The 26680-nt window shown below is 38.5% G+C and overlaps 1 protein-coding gene across 4 annotated transcripts in view; it reads right to left on the bottom strand.

Moving 5' to 3' along the window:
• Positions 1-26680, bottom strand: part of ADAM28 (ADAM metallopeptidase domain 28) — a 60908-nt gene that overhangs the window by 12403 nt on the left and 21825 nt on the right. For 3 of the 4 annotated variants that reach the window (XM_082628199.1, XM_082628197.1, XM_082628198.1), the window contains exons 9-16: positions 23558-23727; positions 20603-20687; positions 13432-13562; positions 10260-10437; positions 9203-9292; positions 5835-6030; positions 2631-2733; positions 439-598 (exon numbers count right to left, since the gene is read on the bottom strand). In XM_082628199.1, the coding sequence (XP_082484325.1) occupies positions 439-598; positions 2631-2733; positions 5835-6030; positions 9203-9292; positions 10260-10437; positions 13432-13562; positions 20603-20687; positions 23558-23727 (1113 nt within the window). The remainder of the gene's footprint in view (positions 1-438; positions 599-2630; positions 2734-5834; positions 6031-9202; positions 9293-10259; positions 10438-13431; positions 13563-20602; positions 20688-23557; positions 23728-26680) is intronic. The other variant, XM_082628200.1, reaches the window with a different exon arrangement.

Below are 26680 nucleotides of genomic sequence, written 5' to 3'. Positions count from 1 at the left end.
TTAGTCCAACTCTGAAGACCTGAGAGCACTGAGCTAAGCATTGCACATGGTACAAGGTACGCATCCTAAACAAAAATACTATGGAAAACATGGTAATATCACATCATCTCCAATATTAAGATAATTATCATTTATGTAAAAATAAATAGTATTGTTATGATTTTTTTCATTATTATCATCAGAATAGCTCTCATTTATTGAGACCGTACCAATTTGGGGGAAATAAAGTTTACCTAAATTTAACAACCTAGTGCTAAGCACATAATAGGTACTTATTACATAACATTGAAGGGAAGAATGCAGTCATGTATACATGAATGGCATAAACATTGCTTTGAAAACTGTGCTCCATGAAACACAAGGAGGCCTTGAGAAGCAAGCAAACAAAATGAACAAACAACCAGAACATTTTGAGTAAAAGCCACCATTTCAATGTACCTTATTCTCTCCACACTTGGTTCCATTGGCTACTATGCTGATTTCTTGACTGCTGTCTTCAGGTTCAAATGTTTTACATGTCAGGAACGTTATTATACGTCCTTTCCAGAGCAGATAATCTGACCCACCATTACAGAACAACTTCCCACACATGGCATCACTGAAGAAAAGCCAAAATTTGCTTCCTTTGAAATAGCAGGATCCAAAATGCAGTTTTATACAAATGTAAATCAGCTCCCTATCGATATTTAACTAATGGTATTTCCCCCTATGGCAGAGACGTCTAGTTCTCCTTTATACCAATTTCCCCCTTATTCTTCAGTAATAGAACCACTGAATAATAGCAAGGCACAATGTTGCTCAAAAGAAAAATCCCATGTCTCCCATATTCCCAAAGTTTGGCCAGTTGCCTAAATTCTAGCTAATGGGAAGGAAGCAGAATCTTAACTGCAGATTCTTGAGGGTGGCCTTACGTGAGGGTATATGTCCTCTTCTCAATATTTTCTCCTTTTTGCTTATTGGAATATGACGGTTGGAGTCGGAGAAGCCATCACAGACTGAGAGAAACATTTGGGAAAGGAGATCCTACGTATGACGGAGCAAGAAGCTATAAGGAGGATGAACGTCTAACATCATGGAGGGCGCCTAGGAAATCAGATTCTGTCATGTTTCAGCTCAGGTTATTTACTGCCATGAAGGACAGCAGAATAATTCTCTCGACTATAGTTGTATCAGTGTAAGGCTGAGCCTTGGTTGTCACTCCAAGGCATCGTGTGTTACTGGAAGAACCCCTGAAAATTCAGATGAAACTGCTCAGTGCTCCCTAAAGCCTTGCCTTCACTAGCAAGGGGAAGAAAGTCATCGCCAACAAAATTGGAATCAATTGCTTTATGCAGAATTTAGAGGAATGCTGTAAAAAACTCTTCTGAGAGTGGTAGAATCAGATTCTTCTCATGTCTCTGAGGCTTTTAGAAAATACCATTGAGGAGTGGAGAAAGGCATGCATTCTCTCCAGACTTGAGGGGGGTGTTTTTCTTGAATCATTTAGGTAGAGCTTTATGAGGAAGGCTCTAGGACACAGGGACTTGCAGGCTTACTTCCCACTACAGCCAAAGACTATCAAGAAGTGACCAGGAGGTCAGCCTGTGGGAAGAAATGAAATGCTTGTGCCTCTGGTTGCAGAAATTATCCAGTGTTCACACAAAGTTATACAGGACAAGGGTGTATACACTCTACAGAGGTCAGATGGAATTACCCTAGTCTCTTTTCCCTGTCACGACCTCTCAGACTAAATATTGCCACACTCCCACCCCACTCGCCCACACATATTGCCTTTTACATAATCTTCCCTGATTTCCTGTAAAGAAGAGCCCACAGGGTATGATTATCTTTGAGGCTTAGACTCCCCAAGAGATGACCTTCTGTCCAAAATATAGTTTGTTTGGTAACATCTATCATTGAGAAAAATCAGTGTTATTTTAATAGAAAATCTTTGAGAAATGCTGATTTTTTTCATTCAATCTCTGGTTACACATTAGTTTGTATGTGTAAAATTTGGAGCAGGAATAAAGTTTAATCTATTATCATTTGAATTTTAAAAGTCATCTTAAAATTGCAGAATCAAAGGAAAATGTATAGAAAAATCTCAAGTTCATTGCTTATGGTGTTCTATCATTTTTTTCAGACTATCAACACAAAAAGGAAAACAAATTCTTTAGGTAAATTGTCAATCTTCCCCTTACTGTATTTTTTCTTTATGGAATGCCATGGCAAGTTTAAATAAAACTGTACAATCATCATATTGCTTATTTCTCTGAGTAGATACATATTTATACCCTAGAATCATAATGAAAGACGCTTGATGGAAAAGCATCTAAAGTATACTGGAGAATCAGTTTACAAATTTCCAGCCAGGCCCATTTAACTATTGCATGCTCGGTCTCAAACATTCATTCTATTTAACAACAGCTGTACTTGGTGTCCTTTGAAGCATCCATTATGAGAGACTGGAAAAAGGGGATCATTCCCTATTTGTCTTTTTTAACTCACTGCCTAGCCTAAAATATAGCATATAATAGTCACTCAATGAATGTTTATCAAATGAATAATGTCCAAATTCACTTTCTCTTTAAATGGGATAAATCAGAATATGTCAAAATGAGCACTAAGGTTCAAATAACAAGGCCACTTACTTTTCTTTACAGGGAATGCGTGTGTCATCCACTTTTCGACAGTACCCGTAACTTGACCCTCGTTCATTCCTGCTAAAACATGACTTATCTGCAACCTGGGTTCCTGGGACCAGGCATAGTCAGTAGGCACACAGTTGAAAAGAAAAGAGATAAATAGTTCAGTGCCATAAAGGATTCATGAAACAGAAAACCAGCATGAGGAATACGATTTTAGCATCATCCTCTTGACCCTTCTTGGAAATATAGGTTGCACTAATTTGATATCAAGAGAGATAGCTGGAGTTAAAACAATCTTTTGGATAGGCTATTTTTGAATAATGGCTATCTAAATATTTGGAACCATCTGGATGATTGAAGACTTAGCTGGAAGAGCCGTAGTTATTGTAGTAGCAGCCCACAGCAGATACTGGAATGTTATCCTGCTGGAGGGTGCAGCTGTGACAGGTACATGCTGTGCTTAGTCAAACTTCTGCTCTGCCAGGCACCAGAGATGAGCGTTGCATGTTTAATTTCTCAGGTAATCTTCCTCAGGTCCCCATCAACTGGGGCAACACAACAGTGGTTAAGAGCTCAGGCGTTAAGTAAGAGCTGTGTGATCTTTGGCAAGTGCCTTAACCTCTTGGTTTGCTCTGTGTAAAAATGAGGATTCTATAATAGTACCTCCCCCACAGCATTATTATGAGAATTAAATGAGTTAATATATGTGAGCCACTGAGAGGAGTGCCTGGTCTGTAATACATGGTTCAGAAAGAAAATGCTGGCTGAAAATCCTTTGTAAATAAATAATACCTGGGTACTATTGCTAAGGAAATGAGCACATTTTCTTTTTAGGTTGCACACACATTTTTCCAAATTCTCTGTGAAAAGATTGTACTAATTCATACTCTTACCAGAGCACATTAAACTAAGTGTTTTGTCACATCCTCACCAACACTAAACATTAACTGTAACAAAGCTTTCCAATTTAACAAGTATAGAAGATTAACTTGTCTTCATTTATATTTCTTACCATATATTGCATGTGCTGATGGATTAATAGGGTTTCATACTTCTTGCTAGTGAGTTAAAATGATTTTAATGTTTATTAAACACTTGTACTTCTTTATGATGAATTGCCTGTTTATTCCTTGGTCACATTTTCAATATTTGGAATTCCAAATGATTTATAGGAGGTTAAAGACAGTGATTTTTCCCCCTTATATGTGTTATAAGACTTCTCAAACTTTGAACTAATTTAAAATAAATGTGTGATCCTTGTGAATTGTACAATTTGAAATTTTATTTAGGCAAATCTGTTTTTCTGGTCTTTTATAAAGGCCACCTTTAAATATATGATTTTTTTTTTTTCTTTCAGTATGTGGGCCTCTCACTGTTGTGGCCTCTCCCGTTGCGGAGCACAGGCTCTGGACACGCAGGCTCAGCGGCCATGGCTCACAGGCCCAGCAGCTCCGTGGCATGTGGGATCTTCCCAGACCGGGGCACGAACCCGTGTCCCCTGCATTGGCAGGCGGACTCTCAACCACTGCGCCACCAGGGAAGCCCTAAATATATGATTTGAAAGTTCTTCTCTATTCCAATATTGGATAAATATATTCAACATTAATTCAATAGATCACTTGGAACATTTACTAAAGTCAGGCACTGTGCTAGGATACACTGGGAATAACAACTATGAACAAAACAGTGTCTAGGTACTAGAAAACTTACAGATTTGTAAGGGAGGTGATACTGAAGGGTCAGGCAAAAAGAAGAAAGTAATAGTTTTTATCGCAGTGATTTATAGCCAAGTAACAAAGGAGATGTTCAGAGCTTCATCTCTGTGCTGAAGATTTCCTTTCCCCAGGTTTCTGCCATATACTGAAGTTAGCCAAGGAAGTACAAGGTCTTTAACCAGCAAAGCCATCTTTGCTTGCACCTGTAACTTAGCACGTCCATCTGCATTACCTATAAACTGGAGGAGAGCCAGAACCGAATTCCAGACCATCAGAGCACTTCCTGATGCACCAGTGGTATCAAGCTTTCTCCTCAAATTGTGTCTCAGCTCACCCTAGCCTGATACAGAGGCTTTCATTCAGGGATTTTTCTAGGTTCCTGTTAATTTATTTCCCAGGTTTCTTTTTTTCTGGGTGTACTGTCAATCAGTGATTTTTGTTGCTTTCCTTCATCTTGTCTTATGTATATTTTCAGGAATTACGGAAAGTTTCCAGCATATGATAACCTTCTTCAAATATTTTTAGGAATATGTATTTTCCCCGTTAAAAATAGTCCTTCAGGGCTTCCCTGGTGGTGCAGTGGTTGAGAGTCCGCCTGCCAATGCAGGGGACACGGGTTCGTGCCCCGGTCCGGGAAGATCCCGCGGAGCGGCTAGGCCGGTGAGCCATGGCCACTGAGCCTGCGCGTCCGGAGCCTGTGCTCTGCAACGGGAGAGGCCACAACAGTGAGAGGCCCGCGTACTGCAAAAAAAAAAAAAAAAAAAATAGTCCTTCAGCCATTTAAGTAGTAATCTGGAAATGTAGCAGAAAATGGTATGAAAATTAAATATATGTACACAATATACATCATATCCAGGAAGTCCAAAGAATTGATATTTTAAAAATTGCTCTTCTAATCAAGTTATTTAGCATAATTTAAATTTGGGTTTAAAGTCTTTGAAGATTCTTAAGTTATGCTTTTATTTTTAATTTCTTTTTTATGGTATAATCAGAGAATATGACCTCTAAAATTCTGGTATTATGGACAAAATAAACATTTTAAAAACTTTCAATTTTCCTCACTGCTCCTTTGCATTCCACCCCTATACACACACACACACAATTCCAAGGGTCTGCTTAACTGGGAAGGATTTTGCTTAGAGCTGCCAGATAAACTACAGGACATCCAGTTAAATTTAAATTCCAGATAAAGACTTTTTTTCAGCATAAGTCTCACCCAAATATTGCATGAGACATACTGAAACTTAAAAAAAAACTGTTAATCTGAAATTCAAATTTAACTGGACTGTCCTTATTTTTATTTGCTAAATCTAGCAACACCAAAATTCTCCACTTACCCAGGATTTTGAGCAGTCAGTGGCACAGTTTCTAAGATGGAAGAAAGGGACAGGATGCCACTTTGGCCATGATTAAACACTGTCACTTGGAGCGATACGATTTTCCTTTGTATGTACAAAGGTAGTGCCAGCATCACTGGGGTGTGTCCTCCTACCTGGTCCCCACAGCTCGGTGCACTGCTCCTCCAGGGTGGGGCACATCCCCATCAAGCAGTAGCCCTTCCCATTTTGGCAAGGGAAGCCACTGACTTGGAATCGATCATCAGGGCAAAGACCAGATATGCCATCACACATTTCGGGCAGGTCACACTCATGTTTTGCTGGTCTGCACACCTCGCCAGCCTTTTTAAACTATAGGGAAATAAAATCGGAGAGGAAGCTTTTCTTCCACCTGACTTAACCCTAATATCTCAAATTGATTCAAATAATATTTTCCCTGTGGCCTTTTTTTGGCAACATAGTTAGAGGCATCGTTCTATTTTAGTTCACGTTTTCATTGTATAAGCTAAAGCCATCTCCTATGATGTCTCTTCTATTGACTTTGGCCAAGCCCTGAGTCTTTAAGCAATCAATATTTCTGAATTTGTAGAGCAAACGTTATAGAAATAACAATGAAAAACTACAGAAGAAAACTGAGCAATATCTTAGGTGGAAAGAAGGAAGTTATTTCTCCCTTTGTTGAACGCATCTTTGACAAGCTTTTCAAGGCGATGTAAATCTGCAGCTTCAGAGATTTATTGGTGAAGTAAATCTTCCATAATAAGGAAGATAAGTTTATAAGCCCAGATCAGCATGCTCTGAGACTTTCCCAGGCATAGAGTTTCCTAATCCTTAATTCCTTTTATTGTATGTTCAGATATTTGTTTTCAACTCACGTCTTTCTATGTAATGATTTATCAGAAGGAGGGAACAACCAAATATTCATTTCATGTGTTAATTCCATTGTGATCTATTACTGCGAGTCTTGCTCTTATGAGCTCAGAGAAACCTTAGGAAAAGAAATTCTGCCATTCATACAAATCTGAAGAAGCCTGTGTGGATATTGGAAGCATACCCTTCTCTAGTTGAAGTGAGAAGGCATGCTCTCATATCATCAAAAGACTTTCCAGGGCTTCCCTGGTGGCGCAGTGGTTGAGAGTCTGCCTGCCAATACAGGGGACGCAGGTTCGTGCCCCGGTCCGGGAAGATCCCACATGCCGCGGAGCGGCTGGGCCCGTGGGCCATGGCTCTGGGCCTACGCGTCTGGAGCCTGTGCTCCGCAGCAGGAGAGGCCACAACAGTGAGAGGCCCGCGTACCGCAAAAAAAAAAAAAAAAAGACTTTCCATATCTTTTTTGTGTGTGTGTGTGATAAGCGGGCCTCTCACTGTTGTGGCCTCTCCCATTGCAGAGCACAGGCTCTGGACACGCAGGCTCAGCAGCCATGGCTCACGGGCCTAGCTGCTCCACAGCATGTGGGATCTTCCCGGACCGGGACACGAATCCGTGTCCCCTGCATCAGCAGGCAGACTCTCAACCACTGCGCCACCAGGGAAGCCCGACTTTCCATATCTTTACGCTGGTGACAGAATGTGCCAAAACTAAGATCCAGCACAGCCAAATAAATAAATAAATATTTTTAAAAGAATCCAAATTTTCATCAGAGCATAAGAGACCCTCCAAATTCAAGCCCCCCCTACTCCAGTCAGACTAGCTTTCTTACCAGATGTCACAAAAACCATGCTTATATATCTTCTTTTCTTTCTTCTTTCTCCCTGCCTGCTCACTTGGAATTTTTTCTTTCTATTTATCTAAAATCTCCTCTGACCTCTTCAATGCAAATCACTGTCCCTCTTTTCTACATGTGGTAGGAAAAGAGCCCTGAATTTGCATTTGAAAGATACAGGTTTGAATCTTGGCTCTGCCAGTGGCTAGATGTGTACCCTTAGCAAATGGATTTAATCTCTCTGAAAATCCATTTCCCGATCCAGTATTAACTTTATAAGGTCATTATGAACATTAAGTGAAAATATATGTGGAAACTATTACCCATATAATGGCCATCTGTCATTATAATATCTATCTGAGCATTTAATCATGTATCATATTTTCATCGTTTTAGTTATGTATATCATCACCCTAAAGAAATAGCAAGTTTTTTGAAGTCAAATACTAGTTTTCTTTATCACCCATAATCTCTAACAAACAAGACTTAATAAATACTTGTTGAATACTACTTAAATTCTCAAATTTTCTTCATTTTGGCCTCCTTTATTTGTTTCCTCTCCCTCCAACATTAAAAAAAAGAAAAAAGAAACAAACAGAAAACAACCTATCTCAAACACTGCCTATAACCTGGCATGCCATCTGCACATTTCTTTTACAGATGGTTATTGGGCTTTTAAAATGAACGCAATTCTGTGTTAGGTGAGCATGAATCAGACTCCAGACATTAAGAATCAGTCTAACTAAGAAGACACAAAAACAAATAATCATAATAGAGAATTCTCTGCAACAGCAGAATGTAACATGCTGAACTATAACTGGAAGAGAAAGTCAAAAAAGCCCCACAGAGAAAATGACACGACATCCTCATCTTATGTCTTTTTTCTAAGAATTTCACCCGGAAGTGACTTCAAAGGTTGAAGATAGAGGAGCCCCTATATTATTAAAATTAAAAGCTTTTTCACTACACCATATTAAAGTGGGAAATAAAATTCATATTTTATGGCAAGACAAAGAAAATTTAAACATAAATTGTCTCTCCCTCTGACCTCCTCTCTCCCCATACAGTGCACTGTGTACCTGCATTAGGCATTGACCAGACCTCCCCATCAGCAGAAATACCTGCTCAACCATAAAGACAGACATACTCCCAGCACCAACAAGATAACTCCTTAAAAGATAACATTCCTTCTTGATCTTGTAAGGGGCCATGGTGACGCTTAGACATGGATTGTGTAAATTATCAATAATATGCCATTTAACGTACAGCCCTCTGTCTCAAAAAACTTACACAACTGTGCTTTGACTTCTAACTGGCTCAAGAGTTTTCAGAGCTTTCTGAGATGCTCTTCCCCGGTTATAATCCTCAATGTGGCTAGAATAAAAATTTCCATTTCTTTCTTAGATTGACTGATTAATTTTTTGCCGACAAAAGGGATATGCAAGCAATTACTGGATTTGGTCCAAGAGGATCTCACGGCATCAGAAGAAATAGCAGGTGGGAGTAACAAAGCATTGGCTTTGGAACTGATCACACTTGGATTCTGCCATTTAGTGGCTGTATTATTTTGTACATTATCTGTTCTGAGACTCTGTCCGCTCGAAAACAAAATTTAATAATATATATTTCAAAGGGCTGTTGGAGGATTAAAGAGCCCATCTTTGCAAAGTACTCAGTGAGGACTTGATGGTAGGTAACATTATTTTATAGACAGAAAAATATTACTTTGCCTATTTCATTTAACATAATCCCTAAGATTTTAATTCAGAAAAAAAAAGAGTAATCATAATTATTAAGATAGAATAAAATAATAATCTTACCTGGCATTTTTCACAGCATTCCCCTACCGCACATTGAAAATTTGCTTTGATTTTACATGTTTTTGCATCACAGCAAACGTTGGTACATTCCTAAGAAATACCAGAAACAAATGCAAATGCAAGATTACCTTTTGGTCTCATTTTGACACAATTCATAATACAATTTATTCATCACACAGACCTTTCTTTGATACAGTTTGAAAATGATTTGGGGGAAAATTAAAAAAAAAAAAGTTTAACGTTAGAAATACTGAGTTTATCTGAATTCTACTTACATCATTTTTTTATTTGAATAGCTTTTCTAGTTCCCCCTATCTCCCATAGTAATACTAAACATGGTCTATTTTTGGTGAAATAGGAGAGAAAACAAAAGAAAGGGACAGTTTTTGAAAATCAAATTCCTCTAAATTGTTACAGAACATAATTAGTTCAGCTCATCAATTTTGTATCTATCCAGCAGTAAACTTAATCTCAGGAGCATGTACTGAAAATCTAAGAATACAGTTCTTTATTCAAGTTTGACATTTAATTCAGCTCTCTGTAAAGCAGTGTACTTTGTCTTCTTCTCCCCACCTTGCTTCTGAGAAATTAGGCATCTGCACAGGCTTTGGGGAAACTCCTACTTTGGGAACCTCAGAGTGAGATATTTACAGTTACCAACTCTTAGGGTTAAAACTCTTGCCCTTATTCAAACAAACATCCTCTGGGAAAGATTCCTTTTTCTCACAGAAGGGATAAATGTGTAATCCTATTTTGAAGTTACTGAAATGCCAACCCCCTGAGAGCTTGGCCTGGTACTGGCATTAGGTGTTAATAAGATGGGGGCAAAGGTCCCATTCAGAATCCTGGCTGCCCTGTCAAGAGGATGGGACCAAGCCAGGCACTTCGAATGGTAAAAAGTCCTGAGTCCCAAAGTTGGCCTAACAAACGTCTACAAACAAACATTTACAAAGTTACAAGAAGTGTGATTTTTTTAGTGAAGCGCACATTCTTTGATAGTTTATCTCTCAGCAGTTGAAAACCAAAGTAGATCATTTTAGAAAGAACTTGATGGTACCTCGGGGGTCCCACAGTCACAGTCTTCTCCCATTTCTATCAACTGGTTCCCACAGATCGGGGTGGATATGATATCTGTAGGCAGCGGAATGTTAAAGAGGCAATTGGATAATTTATCTTCCAAGAATTTTTCATAGCTGACACGGCTGCAGGAACTGAAGTCCGTAGGTATATAGAAGCTGTAAAGGTAAGGAAAAAGAAAATGGAATACAGTCATGCTGAGCAGATAGGGAGAAATATCAGACACTGGGTGTCATACACTCAAAACGTGACCCAAAAGATCAAAGGGAATACACTCACCAGCTGCTAAATCATGAGCTCTTATTTTTGCGCCTGAATTAGCCCACCCGGGCAGGTATAAACACCTCCAGCTTAATGAACAAGGCAGGTATGGTCACATCTTAAAATAGAACATCCAGGCTGCTGTTTAATAAACTAAAAATCCTTCTAATTTATCCAGATAAGTTCATTCAGCCTTCGATCATTTTGGTTTTGAAGTCCTAAAGGCACTAAAATTATATTTATTTACAGGTTTAAGAATTCATTTTCCTTCAGAGGGATTTCTATTGACAGCCTCTCTTCATTCCACAAATAACAATGAGATTAAAAAAGCAGTAGCCGGGCTTCCCTGGTGGCGCGGTGGTTGAGAGTCCGCCTGCCGATGCAGGGGACACGGGTTCGTGCCCCGGTCCAGGAAGATCACACATGCTGCGGAGCGGCTGGGCCCGTGAGCCATGGCCGCTGAGCCTGCGCATCCGGAGCCTGTGCTCCGCAACGGGAGAGGCCATAACAGTGAGAGGCCCGCATACCACCAAAAAAAAAAAAAAAAAAAAGCAGTAGACAAGGGGGCTGGGGGGGAGGGAAGGAATGGAAGTTTGCAATTAGCAGAGGCAAACTATTATATATAGAATGGATAAACAACAAGGTCCTACTGTATAGCACAGGGAACTATATTCAATACCCTGTGATAAACCATAATGGAAAAGAATATGAAAAAGAATATATATGTCTACCTATCTGAGTCACTTTGCTGTACAGAAGAAATTAACACAACATTGTAAATCAACTATACTTAAATAAAATTTTTTTAAAAATTTAAAAATGCAGTAATATATGTGAGAGATAGCATAAGATATGTAACTGGCATGCAGCCATATGCTATTTTGTGGAAGGGCATGGGAGACTAACCCTAGCTTGAATGAGCGGGGAGAGGGAAATACAAAAAGAGGAAATGAACACATAAAAGGGATTGTGGGGTTCTTAAAAATAAAATTCCAGGGCAGTTTTGCCTAAGGTGTGGCAGGAATGTGTAACCTCTTTTCAAAGACTCTCATCATCTTCCTGTGAGAACATTCTTCTTTTAAAAAAATTTTTATTAGCGTATAGTTGCTTTACAATGTTGTTAGTTTCGCGTATACGGCAAAGCGAATCAGTTATACATATACATAAATCCACTCTTTTTTAGATTATTTCCCCATATAGGCCATTACAGAGTATTTAATAGAGTTCCTGGTGTGATACAGTAGGTCCTTATTACCTATTTTGTATCTAGTAGTGTGTATATGTCAATCCCAGTCTCCCAATTTATCTGCTCCCCCTTTACACCCTGGTAACCATTAGTTTGTTTTCTACATCTGTAACTCTATTTCTGTTTTGTAGCTAAGTTCATTTGTACCCTTTTTTTAGATTCCACATATAAGTGTTATCATATATTTGTCTTTCTCTGTCTGACTTAGTTCACTCTGTATGACAATCTCTAGGTCCATCCGTGTTGCTGCAAATGGCATTATTTCATTCTTTCTTATGGCTGAGTAATATTCCTTTGTATATATGTACCACATCTTCTTTATCCATTCCTCTGTTGATGGACATTTAAGTTGCTTCCATGTCCTGGCTATTGTAAATAATGCTGCAATAAACATTGGGGTTGCATGTATCTTTTCGAATTATGGTTTTCTCTGGATATATGCCCAGGAGTGGAATTATATGGTAACTCTATTTTTAGTTTTTTAAGGAACCTCCATACTGTTCTCCATTGTGGCTGCACCAATTTACATTCCCACCAACAAGGTAGGTGTGTTCCCTTTTCTCCACACCCTCTCCAGCATTTATTGTTTGTAGATTTTTTGATCATGGCCATTCTGACCCATGTGAGTTGATACCTCATTGTAGTTTTGATTTGCATTTCTCTAATAATTAATGATGTTGAGCATCTTTTCATGTGCTTTTTAGTCATCTGTATGTCTTCTTTGGAAAAATGTCTATTTAGATCTTCTCATTTTTTGATTGGTTTGTTTTTTTGATATTGAGCTGCATGAGCTGTTTGTATAATTTTGGAGATTAATCCCTTGTCGGTTGCTTTGTTTGCAAATATTTTCTCCCATTCTGAGGGTTGTCTTTTTGTTTTGTTTATGGTCTCCTTTGCTGTGCAAAACCTTTTAAGTTTCATTAGGTCCCATTTGTTTATTTTTGTTTTTATTTTCATTACTCTAGGAGGTGGATTGAAAAAGATCTTGCTGTGGTTTATGTTTAAGTGTGTTCTGCCTATGTTTTCCTCTAAGAGTTTTATAGTATCCAGCCTTACCTTTAGGTCTTTAATCCATTTTGAGTTTGTGTATGGTGTTAGGAAGTGTTCTAATTTCATTCTTCTTTAATTACATTTTTCTTCTAAAACTTCTCCATTACCACCACCCAATCTGAATTCACATGGGCCCAGCCGCTCCACGGCATGTGGGATCTTCCCGGACCGGGGCACGAACCCATGTCCCCTGCATCAGCAGGCAGACTCTCAACCACTGCACCACCAGGGAAGCCCCATTCTTCTTTAATTACATTTTTCTTCTAAAACTTCTCCATTACCACCACCCAATCTGAATTCACTGAAAATGTGATACATGCTAATGATTTTATGAACCCAGATCTTGTGTAGCTAAGATGAGGATAAAGTGACACATCACCTCAACAGCAAAGAGACAGTATGTTTAAACTATGTCTCAGTTAATGAAAAACATTACACATAGATGAGGTACCAGGTAGTTTGGTAGAGGTACACATCCATGATTTTGTCCTGATACTGCTATTTAATAATTTGCAAGTTTGAACATGTCACTGAAGATGACAGCCCAGAGTGAATCCAAAACACAGATAAATAGCATCTTCCCAGAAAGGCTCACCTTAGTGCTCTGTCCATCACACATACTGGAGAAGGGCACTTGCAAGCATAGGTGTCATGAAACATTCCGAAGTTATGGCCCATTTCATGGGCCATGGTCCCTGCAACGCTGAGCATGTTGTGACTGTAGTCCTGAGGATGAGAATAGGGAGACAGATCCTCTCGTTTGCAAACTGAATTATCACTCAGGACATAATTAAGTATTTTTACTGTAGTCAAGTGTGGAGTAGAGAGTCTGATTTTAGCTTCAGTCTCCTCACCTTACCCATCTCTTCCCCTCTCTCCTTCTCTTCCCTTCTCTCCTGCCTCTCCCCCTGACTTTCTCTGCCCTTTTGTCTCTCTGTCTCTGTACCTCTTGCTGTCTCTCCCCCCAACACACACACCCCTTTGGTACTGAATCCCCATCACAAGGCATACAGCCTACTCTCTGTTCTTGTCAATGGGTCCCTATAATGAAAATTTGTTATTTCCTGCCGTGACAGATAATGACAACCTTTTTTTCAACAATAATAATAAGTTAGAATTTTTAAAAACTGATGCCAATAACACCCACCCACAGAAAACTGATTCCCTTATGTACTTCATTCCAAAGAACAAAATAGAGAAGTCCCTCAGGCACAGTACAAGGCTGGCAAACAAGGAACACTTACTGTGAGACAGGAAGTTAATACCTACAACTCACAATATTGTTTCATCCTGTTGAGGTGAACCTGGTAACCTTACTGTCTATTAAGATGAAGTGTCATCAGTGGGGACAAAAACAAACCAAACAATTTAAGAAAAAAGGAAATGTGTTTAAATAGATACTTTCCAGATTGCCTTATTTAAGGTTCCTTCAAATTTAGGGTACCTTCCTTTAAATAATTATTTTCATAACTTACATGGTTTTTTCTACTGGAATTACCTCCATCCTCTCTTCCCCTTAAATCCAATCCATGCTTTGAGGTTCATCTTTTTTTTTTTTTTTTTTTTTTCGGTACATGGGCCTCTCACTGTTGTGGCCTCTCCCATTGCAGAGCACAGGCTCCGGATGCACAGGCTCAGCAGCCATGGCTCACGGGCCCAGCCCCTCCGCGGCATGTGGGATCTTCCCAGACCGGGGCACGAACCCGTGTCGCCTGCATTGGCAGGCGGACTCTGAACCACTGCACCACCAGGGAAGCCCTGAGGTTCATCTTAATGCAACTTTTCCTGACCACATTACTCTTCATCAACAATCCTCTCCTCTGGATTCCTACTGCAGTTTTAAGTCTATTGGGTTGGCCAAAAAGTTTGTTCAGGTTTTTTCCATAACATCTTATGGATGTTACTATCATATATTATTAACTATTGCTTTAAGTAGGCTAGTTTCTCTTCCAATTTTATGGTAGGCACTTTCACGTTTTAAAATACATATTTTACTCCCTCTGTTTATGATAGGAAGCCTGTCATAAACCCAGACTCATAAGATATATTGGAGAGATATATACATATTCACTGATGGGAGAAGTAGCAACAGCCTATAGCAGAACTGACGACCTGCGCGCGCGCGCGCACACACACACACACACACACACACACACCCCACCCCACCCCCCCCCACAAAAACCTCTACTCCTAAGAGAGAGGGGCAGACAAAAATCCTGAGCCTGGGATCCTATATTGATATCAATTGAGGTTTTCTGCCATTGCAGGAGGGCCAGGAAACTCCCCAGGAATGATCTGCAAAAGTCAGAAAGCAGAGTTTTGCTGCCATTGAAAGGATGCAGGATCACTGAGAAAGCCTAACTGCTGAGATCCAGGGCCTGATGAAAACTGAAATTAGACAAAGTCAGATGAGAATTCCCTGACCCCTGTTTCCCATCACCAGATGGGAATAGAAAGCTGGACAGAGCATCACACCCAAACGTATTGTAGTCAGATTCACAATTTTCTAGAACCAATCTTAGAGCTGAGGCCACAAGGCAACAAAGCTGAAATCTAAGGAAAGACAGGCTGGCACCTAGTGGGAGAGATGGATATGAACTTCTGTTTACCTGGGGCAGACACTACCAGATGCCAGTAATAACTCATACAAAACATTAAAAACTGATGCGAAGTACGAGTAGAATCGACATATATCCACTACCAAATGTAAAATTGTCACCCAGTGGGAAGCAGCCGCATAGCACAGGGAGATCAGCTCGGTGCTTTGCGATGACCTAGAGGGGTGGGATAGGGAGGGTGAGAGGGAGGCTCAAGAGGGAGGGCATATGGGGATGTATGTGTGCATGTGGCTGACTCACTTTGTTGTGTGACAGAGGCTAGTGGAGTATTGTGAAGCAGTTATACTCCAATAAAGATCTATTAAAAAAAAATGTGGTGGAAACACCAAAAAAAAAAACCGCAAAAAACGGATAAATGTTGATTGTGAATAGCAAGAGAATATGCAAAATGTGAGGAGTTCAGACATAAGAGAAATTCCCACCTATTCACAGATTTTTCTCCACATGATGTCACTAAGTGAGAGTTCTGGGAAATCCTCCATCATGGTATTGACCTGGGGGAGCAGAACAGCAGTAGCAAAGGCATGAAACCCCTTCACGACCCTTCTCCCTTATCCCTGTAATGGAGCAAACATGACCAGCACCAGGGTGAGCTAAGTGCCTCACTTGGCTTACTCTAGTCCTAGCCCTAATTAAGGTCTTCAACTTATGAGAGAAGGGCAACAAATCTTGTCACCCTGAAGGCACTGGTGAAGTCTCAGTGCAATTGTGAAAAAGAAAGGGAAAAAAAAAAACCCAAACCAAAAAACCTCTACCACTGGAGGGGAGAGGCAGAAGAGGCAGGAATGCCTGCTGGGTTGACGTCACTAGAGGTCTCCACCGTCTGGCAGTGGGTCAGGGTCACTAGGAGGACCCATGCCAGAAACTAAGAGATGCAGGACTTGCCTAAGACTGAGCTTAATGGGAACAAAAGGAAATGCCCTCCTCCCACCAGAAGTCCAACAATCACCCAGTAACAAGTAACAACAACCGATTGATGGGAGATGGATAACAGCTTAAAGAGACTCCCTGTGAGGTGCAGTAAAGCCCTAAAGACGAGTGTGGAACACACAGTGAGAAAACCCCTGGCAAACCATCCTTCATTCTAAACACAAAATAATGTGAAAGGAATTTAACATCTGTGATGCACTGAGGATGGCCATAGCAACTAGAAAATCCTGAACCCAGCTCAACTCCTGCTAGATTGATTCAAATCCTCACACTGAAGTCCTAGAAGAAGGAAAGAAGTGGCCAAAAAAAAGAAAAAATTTATTTACCTCAGACTATCGCCTTTCACGAGATGCCTAACTTTCAACTAAAAGTAATAAGGCATCCAAAAAAAAAAAAAAAACCAAGAAAAAACAATACCCTGCCAATCAACAGAACCAGACCCAGATTATTAGTGCTATTGGAGAGGCACTTTAAAATAACTATGATTAATATGTTAAAAGCTCCAGTGGAAAACATGAATATCATATAAGACTGGATGAAAAATTTCAGCAGAGAATTGGACACCATAAGAGAGAATCAAGTGGAAACACTAGAATTGAAAAAGACAGTAACAGAGATGAATAATGCCTTCCATAGGCTTAACAGTAGATCCGGAATAGCTGAGGAAAGAATCAGTGGATTTAATATTTCAACAGAAATTACCCAAATGGTAACACGAATTGAAAAAAATGATAAAAAGGAAAAACCAAACAAAATGAAACAAACAATGGAGATACAAGTTTTGTGGGGTAATATAGAATGATCATACATGTATGTTCAATTACTTATATGTAATTGAAATCCCAGAAAGTAAAAAGGATGAGAATGGAAGAGAAGAAATATTTGAAGACATAATGGCCTAAAATTTTCCAAAATTAATCACAAATACCAAGCCTCAGGACAAAGGAACACTAAGTAGGATAAATTACCTCTCCCCACAAAAACCCCTTAGTTATAACATAATTATAATTATAATCAAATTGAAGAAATTAAGGACAAAGGAAAAATCTTAAAATCAGAAAAAAAAAAAAAACCCACACACATTAGAGAGGAACAAAGATAAAGTTTACAGCAGATTTCTCGTTAGGAACTCCAGCAGGCAGTGAAATCACTAAAAGTGCTGAAAGAAAAACACTGTCCACCCAGAATTGTAAACCCAGTGAAATATATATACAAAAATGAAAGAGAGATATGGTCATCTTCTTAAAAAAATGGAAAGAATTAATGGACAGGAGACTTGTATTATAAGAAATATTTTTAAAAAATTGTTATGGAAGAAAAAATATATTATGCCAGAGAGAAATATTCTGTCCACAAAGAAATGAAGAATGTTGGGAATGTAACCAAAATAAGCACCAGTAAAGACAAGATAAATGGAAAACTAATTTTTTCTCATTTTAAATTGCACAGCAAGATAACTTTTAAAGAAAAATTAGTTACAATGTATATTGTATTTATAGTATATGCGAAGTTAAACATTTGATAAAAATAGCACAAAGGATGGAAGGGAGTAATTAGAGGTGTTCCCTTGTAAAGTCCTTATACTATATGTGAACCAGTTAATATCATTTCAAGGTAAAACATACAAGCAGAGATGTACAATAACCCCCAGGGTAACCATTAAAAAGAAACAAATCAATAAGAAGCTAATAATGGAGATAAATGAAATTTTTTATATATACTCAATCCTAAAAAGGCAGAAAAAAATAGAAGAGATGGCATAGGAAACATCTAGCAAAATGAAAGATTTTAATCCAACAATATCAATAATGATATTACATATAAATTATTTAAACATACCAAATAAAAGACAGAGGTTGTCAGATTAGATAAAAAATAAAATCCAAGTATATACTGTCTAGCAGAAACCTTCTTTAAATGTAAAGAAATACATATGTTAAAAATAAAAGTAAGGAAGAGGTTGTATCAAGTACACTATAGCCACAAAGTATTGGAGTGATTATACTGAATTTGGACAAAGTAGACTTCAGAATAGGAATGTTTCAGGGAAATAGAGGGACATAATATGATAAATGGATCAGTTCTCCAACAAGACATGACAACTCTGTGTATTCACTTTACAATAGAGCTTCAAAATACATGAAGTGAAACTTATAGAATTGAAAGAAACAGACACATCTACAGTTCTGCTTGGATACTTAAACACTCTCTCCATAAACGATTCAACAGAACTGAACAACACTATAAGTCAACTTGACATAATTGACAATTACAGAACCCTCCAACAGCATCAGGACACATTCTTTTTGAAGTTCATATGGGGTAATGACCAAGAACAAACCTCAAAAAAATTTAAAACATCAAAATTCTACAAAGTATATTCCCAGACTATTATGAACTAAATTGTGTCCTGCCCGCTAATTCATATGTTGAAGCCCTAACTCCTAACGTGACTGTATTTGGAGATGGAATCTTCAAAGGATAATTAGGTTAGATGAGGTCATAAGGGTGGGGCCCGAATACAATAAGACTGATGTCCTTATGAGAAGAGGAAGAGACACCAGGGATGAGTGTGCACAGAAAAACGGCCACGTGAGGACACAGCAAAAAGGTGGTCATCATCAAGCCAAGGAGACAAGCCTCAATACCTTGTTACCTAAAGCTCCTGACACCTTGATCTTGGATTTCCGGCCTCCAGAACTGTGAGAAAATAATTTCTATTGTTTAAACCACACAGGTGATAGTATTTTGTTATGGCAGCCCTAAAAAATGAATACACAGACCATGACAGAATAACAGAATTAAACTAAAAAGTCAATAACGAAAATTATTACAATACACATCTAAATAATACATGAGTCAAAAAGAAATTAAGAGGACTTGCCTGGTGGTGCAGTGGTTAAGAATCCGCCTGCCAATTCAGGGGACACGGGTTCGATCCCTGGTCTAGGAAGATCCCACATGCTGTGGAGCAACTAAGCCCGTGTGCCACAACTACTGAGCCTGCGTGTCACAACTACTGAAGCCCGTGCGCCTAGGGCCTGTGCTCCGCAACAGAGATAAGCCACTGCAATGAGAAGCCCACACACCACAATGAAGAGTAGCCCCTGCTCGCTGCAACTATAGAAAGCCTGCATGCAGCAACAGAGACCCAACACAGCCAAAAATAAATAAATAAACGAGTAAATAAATCTATTAAAAAGATTAGCAAATATTTTTAATTTAATGAAAATGAAAACACATGTATCCAAAAAACTTGGATGCTGCTAAAGTAGTGCATAGTGGGAAATTTATAGCATTAAATGATTATATGTGAAAAGAAGAAAACCCTCAAATTCACAATCTAAAATTCTCCCTTAAGTAACTAGAAAAAGTAACAAATTAAATGCAGAGAGTGCAGAAAAAATCAATAATCAAGACAAGAGCGGAAATCAATGAAATTGAAACTAGGAAAGCCTCAGTAAAGCAAAAACTGTTTCCTTGAGATCAATAAAATTGATATACCTTTGGCCAGACTGATCGTGGGGAAAAAACCCCCCACAAATTACTAATATCATGAATGATAGAGGGAAAATCACTACAAATCCTACAGATATTAAAAGGATAGTAAAGGAATATCATTGACAAATATATGCCAACTTAAATGAAATGGACAACTTTCCTTGAAGACACAAACTACCAAGGCTCACTCAAGAAGAGAGAAATAACCTGAGAAGTCCAAGATCTATTGAGGAAATGGAAAATGTAGTTTAACAATTTTCCACAAAAAAATGCCAGACCCATATGGTTTTACTGGTGAATTACACCAAACATTTCAGGACGGAATAATAGTAATTTTACTCAAATATTCCAGAAAACCGAAGAGTTGGGAGCACATCATTTTATGTGGCCAGCTTTACCCTGATATTTGTTCTAATAACAAAACCTGAAAAACACATTACAGGATAAGATAACTACAGACTAATGTCCCTCATGAATATAGATGCAAAAATCCTCTACATATGTTACCATGTTGACTCCAGCAATATATACAAATAATACATTATGACCATGTTGGGTTTACACTGGATATGCAAGATTGTTTCAACATTAGAAATTCAGTCACTGTTTTTTACCATGCCAAAGAACCAAAGGAGAAAAACTACATGACCTTCTCAATAGATGCAGCAGAACAGCATTTGACAGGCTTGAGCTGTAGAACCAACAGTTTAAACAAACCTGAACAATGCCAACAGAATGATATGGAGAGCACATTGTAGACATGAAAGCAAGGCCCACAGTTGTTCCAGAAAATTCACCTGCCCTGCGAAAAAGAGAGAAATTGATAAAGCTTGTGACTCTTTAAGTATATATTTTCTATAGACAATTCATCAGAACCCTAACTAATTAACAGAGAAACTCACATCGCGAATCATCACTCAAATATTTCCTTCAGCGAGTTTGCAGAAGGCATTTTTTTAAATCTGATGGTTTTCATACCACCTAAATCCAAGCATCTGGGAGTAATCACTTTAATATTTTATATCTCTTACTCATGATTCTTATATTTTTCATTATGGAATTCATCTCTTGTCAGGAAATAAAGGGGGATTTTTTTCTAACAAATGTTTTGCTTTATATATACACATATGTATGTATAAATTTATATAAATATATAAATTAAGATCAAACATGTTTCCTTTTAACTTATATTCTCATGTATTTTTATATATGTTTACTTTTATTTTAGCACTGTTTTAGCTGTAGCTTGATTTAAGTTTGGGCTCATTCTATAAGTATTTGTGTTATTGAAGCATTTATGCATTTGTAATATTTGTCCTATTGGAGAGACATTTGAACCACTGGCATTTATTTACGTAGATAAGATATTTGGTCTTTAGTAATTTTAATTTCTATTTTGGTTTTGTTTCATTTTTTCTTTCAATTTTTAATAATTCCATGTGCTTTTATTGTTATTATTATTCTGTTATTATTGTCTGTTAAGAATCTGACCTTGGGGCTTCCCTGGTGGCGCAGTGGTTGGGAGTCTGCCTGCTGATGCTGGGGACATGGGTTCGAGCCCTGGTCTGGGAGGATCCCACATGTGGCGGAGCAACTAGGCCCGTGAGCCACAACTACTGAGCCTGCGCGTCTGGAGCCTGTGCTCTGCAACAAGAGAGGCCGCGATAGTGAGAGGCCCATGCACCACAATGAAGAGTGGACCCCGCTTGCCGCAACCAGAGAAAGCCCTCACACCGAAATGAAGACCCAACACAACAAAAATAAATTAAAAAGAAAAAAAGAATCTGACCCTGGTTTGCATCTAGAAATTTGCAAGTATGCATCATTTTTAAAATTCCCTTAGTAGGTGCCTTTACATAAAAAGTTGAACCTGTATTTTCCCACTTATCAACATGAAGAATGGCAAGTACACATTTTGCCACATGAAAAACGAGGAAATGAGAGAACTTCCTGCCATTTCCCATCCCCTATGGAGATTTCAATATCTGTTATTCTGTAATGATATTTGGTATCATACATGATGTTTTAAAGATTTATGGCATTTATATTCTCTTTTAAGATTATACTGTAAAATTATTTATACTTAAGTCTACATTTTTGTGGATTTAATTCTTACTACTAGCTCATTTATAAAAAATAAAATCTTCCTCCATTATGGGATTAACTATTTCGGTTTCTCTTTTCAGTGGATAGCGTATATTTGGACTCTAAGATTCATACTTGGTTATGCCCAGGTATAGGTATATTTTGTTCATTTGTCAGGTAAATGGTAAGGCTTTCAATTTACACATGAAAGGACAATTATTTCCTTCCACCCTTATCTTTTTAGTTCTTTTATCCTGTTTATTCTGGTCTATTCAGGAAATCTACTCTTGATATTGGATTGCTATTTTTTATCTATACATCTGTCATCTTGTCTATAATTTATACTTCTCTACCCTATTACTTCACAATACTGGATTCAACTACCATTTTAGCTTTGTCCTGGGACCAGTCTGGTAAGAGTTGAATTCCCTTACTACTCACTACCTTCGAGACCCTGGAAAATCACCAAACCACTCCCCCAAATGAGCTATGTCTTGTGGTGGGCCCCTGCGTCTGGAACTCATCTTTCTAAATTAAGGAACTGTGGCAGCTAGTTAACCCAATGAGCCAGCCTTGTGGTATTCATATCCTGTGTAGCACCTTCCCTAAAACTGGATACATCTATGACTTGTTCTTGACCAACAGAATACACCAGAAGTGATGTGTGATTTCTAAGACTGAGTCATAACAAGCCTTGAAGTTTTCTCCTGGGCCTCTTAGAATGCTTCTGGGGAAAGCTAGTCACCTTGTTAAGATATCCAGAAACCTGAGACTGCCATATTGGAGCAAGTCCAAGTTAGCCACATGAAAAGCTGTATATGCAAAGAGATGATCAACCAGCACCCCAGGCAAGGCACTAGACATATAAATGAAAAAGACTTATTTTAAGTCTGGAAGTTGCGGGCCGATGCATCATGCAGTCATAGATAACCAGCACAGAATATTAATTAATTCTGACAGGACCTAGTCCACTTATTTCCCATGACACCCACTGTTTTCTTAGGTAGTGAAACTCAAGTAATTTTAAGTCACTCTTTGTTGCACTCTGATTCCAGCTGCAAACCATCCAGCAGAACTGTCTTGAGGCATATGCTTAGCAGTCTTGTATCATTTATAGCTGTTGGATTTATTTCCCCTATTTTTTAAATTAGTCACTAATTAGTCATTTCGTCAGGATGGTAGAAGTATGGGATTAGAATATCACGTTCAATTTTCCTTCAGTCCTAGAAGTTTGTCCTGATTGGTGCGTAAAGCTAATCCATTCTATTAAAACATTGAATCTAAATCCCTCTTGCCATTATCTAAACCCGCCTTTCCTTTCTGTTATACACAATCAAAACAAACAAGCTTGTTATGAATCATTGCTCACTTACTAGCCTCTCTCTTAAAAAAAAACAAAAAAAGAAAAAGAAATAGTTGGAACAAAAGTAAGAGCACATGCAACATAAGATCCAAATGAATACTTTTTAAACTTTTAACGCTCTATGTGTAAACCTGTAACCTGAGATACCATTTGCTTTGCCAAGGCTTTGAAAAGTGTCTATGGCAAATACCACAGAACATACAAAGGGGAAAATCTATACATACGTGATTAACTGAGCAACATCATGACGCTTTCTTCTTAGGAGGACACCCTCCCTCCATTTAGCAAAATTTTCCAAGGTGAGGCTTGCATTGGGGGATATCTTTATCTTATCCTTGTCATTCCAGATTTCCATCCCGATTAAGGCAACATGAGTATTGAGCTTTTTATAAAGCTGTTTGAAAGAGAATAAATGGCAAAGTAACAACTCATAATGGTGTTATTATCTTTTAATATTTTCAGTGTACTTTAGATTTTGAAACTTATTTACAACAGCACTGTAAAAACCTTCTTTCCAAACATACTTGTGAAATGGAAGTTACCATCTCTTTTGGCAGAACTAGCATCCCCATTTGTAGGCAAGACAGACACCCTTAGATATTTCAGGTCTATAATCTCCCTTTTTTGGGACAAAGGGTCTATTGAAACAAACTTTTCCTGCTTGCAACCTCAAAAAATATTATAATTTCCTGCTAGTAGTTCATGACTATGACTTTACTATAAATATATTTCCTCAAATGCTATGTAACTTCCTCAGAGTCATAATTTTTCAGAATTAGCAAGCTTGACTCAGTGCTGATTTGGACATCAGAAAAGGAACAGGATACATGAAAAAGTCCTGCATATGTGAGTTACAATAAAGTAAGGGACCTCTAATACTTGAAACTGGACTGAACCAAATAATCTACAATGCATATAGAGTAACCTTTAGAAATAACTAGTTAAGCTTATGAGACAATACACTTACTCTAAAGATGAAAACTTAAATTACTACTATAGTTTATAAAACTGCACAGTGTTGGTCAAAGAGTACAAGCTTCCAGTTATAAGATGAGTAAGTTCTGGGGATCTAATGTACAACATGGTGATTAAAGTTAATAATACTGTATTCTATGCTTCAAAATTGCTAAGAGAGTAGATCTTTAATGTTCTCATCACAAAAAAGAAATGGAATCATGTGACGGGATGGAGGTGTTAGCCAGCCTATTAGGTGAGTGAACCTAATCATTTTGCAATATATATCAGATCAACACAATGAACACCTTAAATTTGCCCAATGTAATATGCCAATTATATCTCAATAAAGCTGGGGAAAAAAAACTACACAGTTACAGGCTTTCTCCTGGGGCAACTTTCTGCTGAGAAACCTGAGGAGATATTTTTTCAAAACAAACAAGAAAAGTGTTGAGGAATGCAATTATCACCAAAAGCAAAGTAAACATCTAATCAGATTAAAATCTTGCCTTTGATTTTTTTCCAACTTCCTTATTCCTCTCTTTTATTTTACTCACCTGACAAAACTCCAATCCCGGTTAAAACAAACTCTTCCTTCTGTCTCTCCTCCATCAAGCCCCGAACACAGACAGGGGAGAACAAATGATGTTGGCTGCTTTCACCTAGAAGCCATGACCACTAACCTCAAGTGGTCTGAACCACCCTCCAGCAAACCTGCTGCATTTCCAAAACCCGTTCACTCTCACAACCTTCTATACATGTTTTCATGCTTGCTCTTCTTTCTCAAAAATTCTGCCACTTTCTTTGAAAGCCTCACTTTGAGCAGATGTCCCTGCTGCCAAATTCATCGAAGAGCATATAGATGCAACCAGAAGAGAATCTCCACAAGCTCCCAACCCGGCCACCCACTGGTCAACACCTGTTCAAACAACCTGTGCTTCCCCTTCCTCACTATATGAATGAACTGTGAGCCCAAGGCCAACTTCTCCGTGCATGCACTGGACCTGCCATCTCTCCCCAGATCAAAGAGATTCCTCCAACAATTATTCCATCTTTTTTTGCATTGTCAGTGTTTAGCCTTTCGTGCAATGGTTCTCATCAGCATAAAAAGGATGCCTCATCGTGGCGGGACCGGAATTTCTCTTTATGATTCTTCCTCCAATGACTATGCCCCATTTCTCTGCTTCCATTTATAACAAAACTTCTTTATTTGCTGTCTCTAATTCCACTTCTTTCATTGTCTCCTGGATTCCCTGGAATCATGCTTTTACACTCCACAGAAACTTGCTTCATCCAGGAGACCAATAACTTCTACTTTGTTAAATCCAGTGGCCAGTCCCTGGTCCTCAGAAGCATCTCACATCATTGATCATGTCTTCCTTTGATAGATTTTTGTTTCAAGTAGCTTCTAGAATAACAACTTCTCCTGGATTTCCTCCTATCTCACTGCCTAATCCTTGGTCTCACCTCCACTCTCACCTCCTCCCCTCTTACTCCTCCTTAGAGAAGTACTTCGAGTATATATCTTTGTGTCATTTTCCTACTTATCTACACCCATTCCCTTGGTGATTTTACAAACATTTTCTGCAAAGGTACAGGTAGAAAATATTTTAGGCTTTGAGGCCATGGGTCTTCGTTGCAATTACTCACCACCTTGGGCATTGTAGCAGGAAAGCAACCATAAACAATGTAAACAAATGGGCATGACTGTGTTTGAATAAAACTTTATTTTATAAAAAGGCAACAGGCCAGAGTTGGTCCACAGGCTACAGTTTGCTAACCTGTGTCTTATGCCATCTATATGGGCTAAAAACATAAATTTATATCTATGGACCTGGACCTGCCATCTCTTGCCCTGAACTTCAATCTTGTATCTCCAGCATTTCCACCTAGAAATTTTTATACAAAGAGATATCTCAAAGTTGCTGTGTCCAAAATGGAAATCCTAACCTTTCCTCTGATAGATTTCCAATATCCCCCACCACTGTTCCTCATCCTTGAAGTTGCTTAGGTCAAAACCCTTGGTGTCACCTTACTCCACTCTTTTTCTTATGCTTCTCATCTTCCACCCACCTCATAAACCCAGTTGACTCTATCCAGACATCAGATCTTCTCAGTAGGTCTCCCATTACTGCCTTTCCTCAAGCCACCATCTTCTCTTGCCCTGAATTATGACACGATTCCCCTACCTGGTCTCGTTTCTGCCCTTGCTTTCCTTTAGTTTATTTTCAACAGCATGGCCAACGTAATCTTTTAAGAACACAGATCTGAACATGTCACACCTCAGCTCAGGCTTTCCAATGTCTTCCTCATTCATTAAGAATAACAAAGTGCTAAATACCATATGTTATCACTTATATGTGGAATCTAAAATATGACATAAATGAACCTAT

Source organism: Mesoplodon mirus, assembly GCF_964341445.2.
Source record: "Mesoplodon mirus genome assembly, chromosome: 1".
Lineage (NCBI taxonomy): Eukaryota > Metazoa > Chordata > Mammalia > Artiodactyla > Ziphiidae > Mesoplodon > Mesoplodon mirus.
This window is presented reverse-complemented; position numbering and strand designations above follow the sequence as displayed.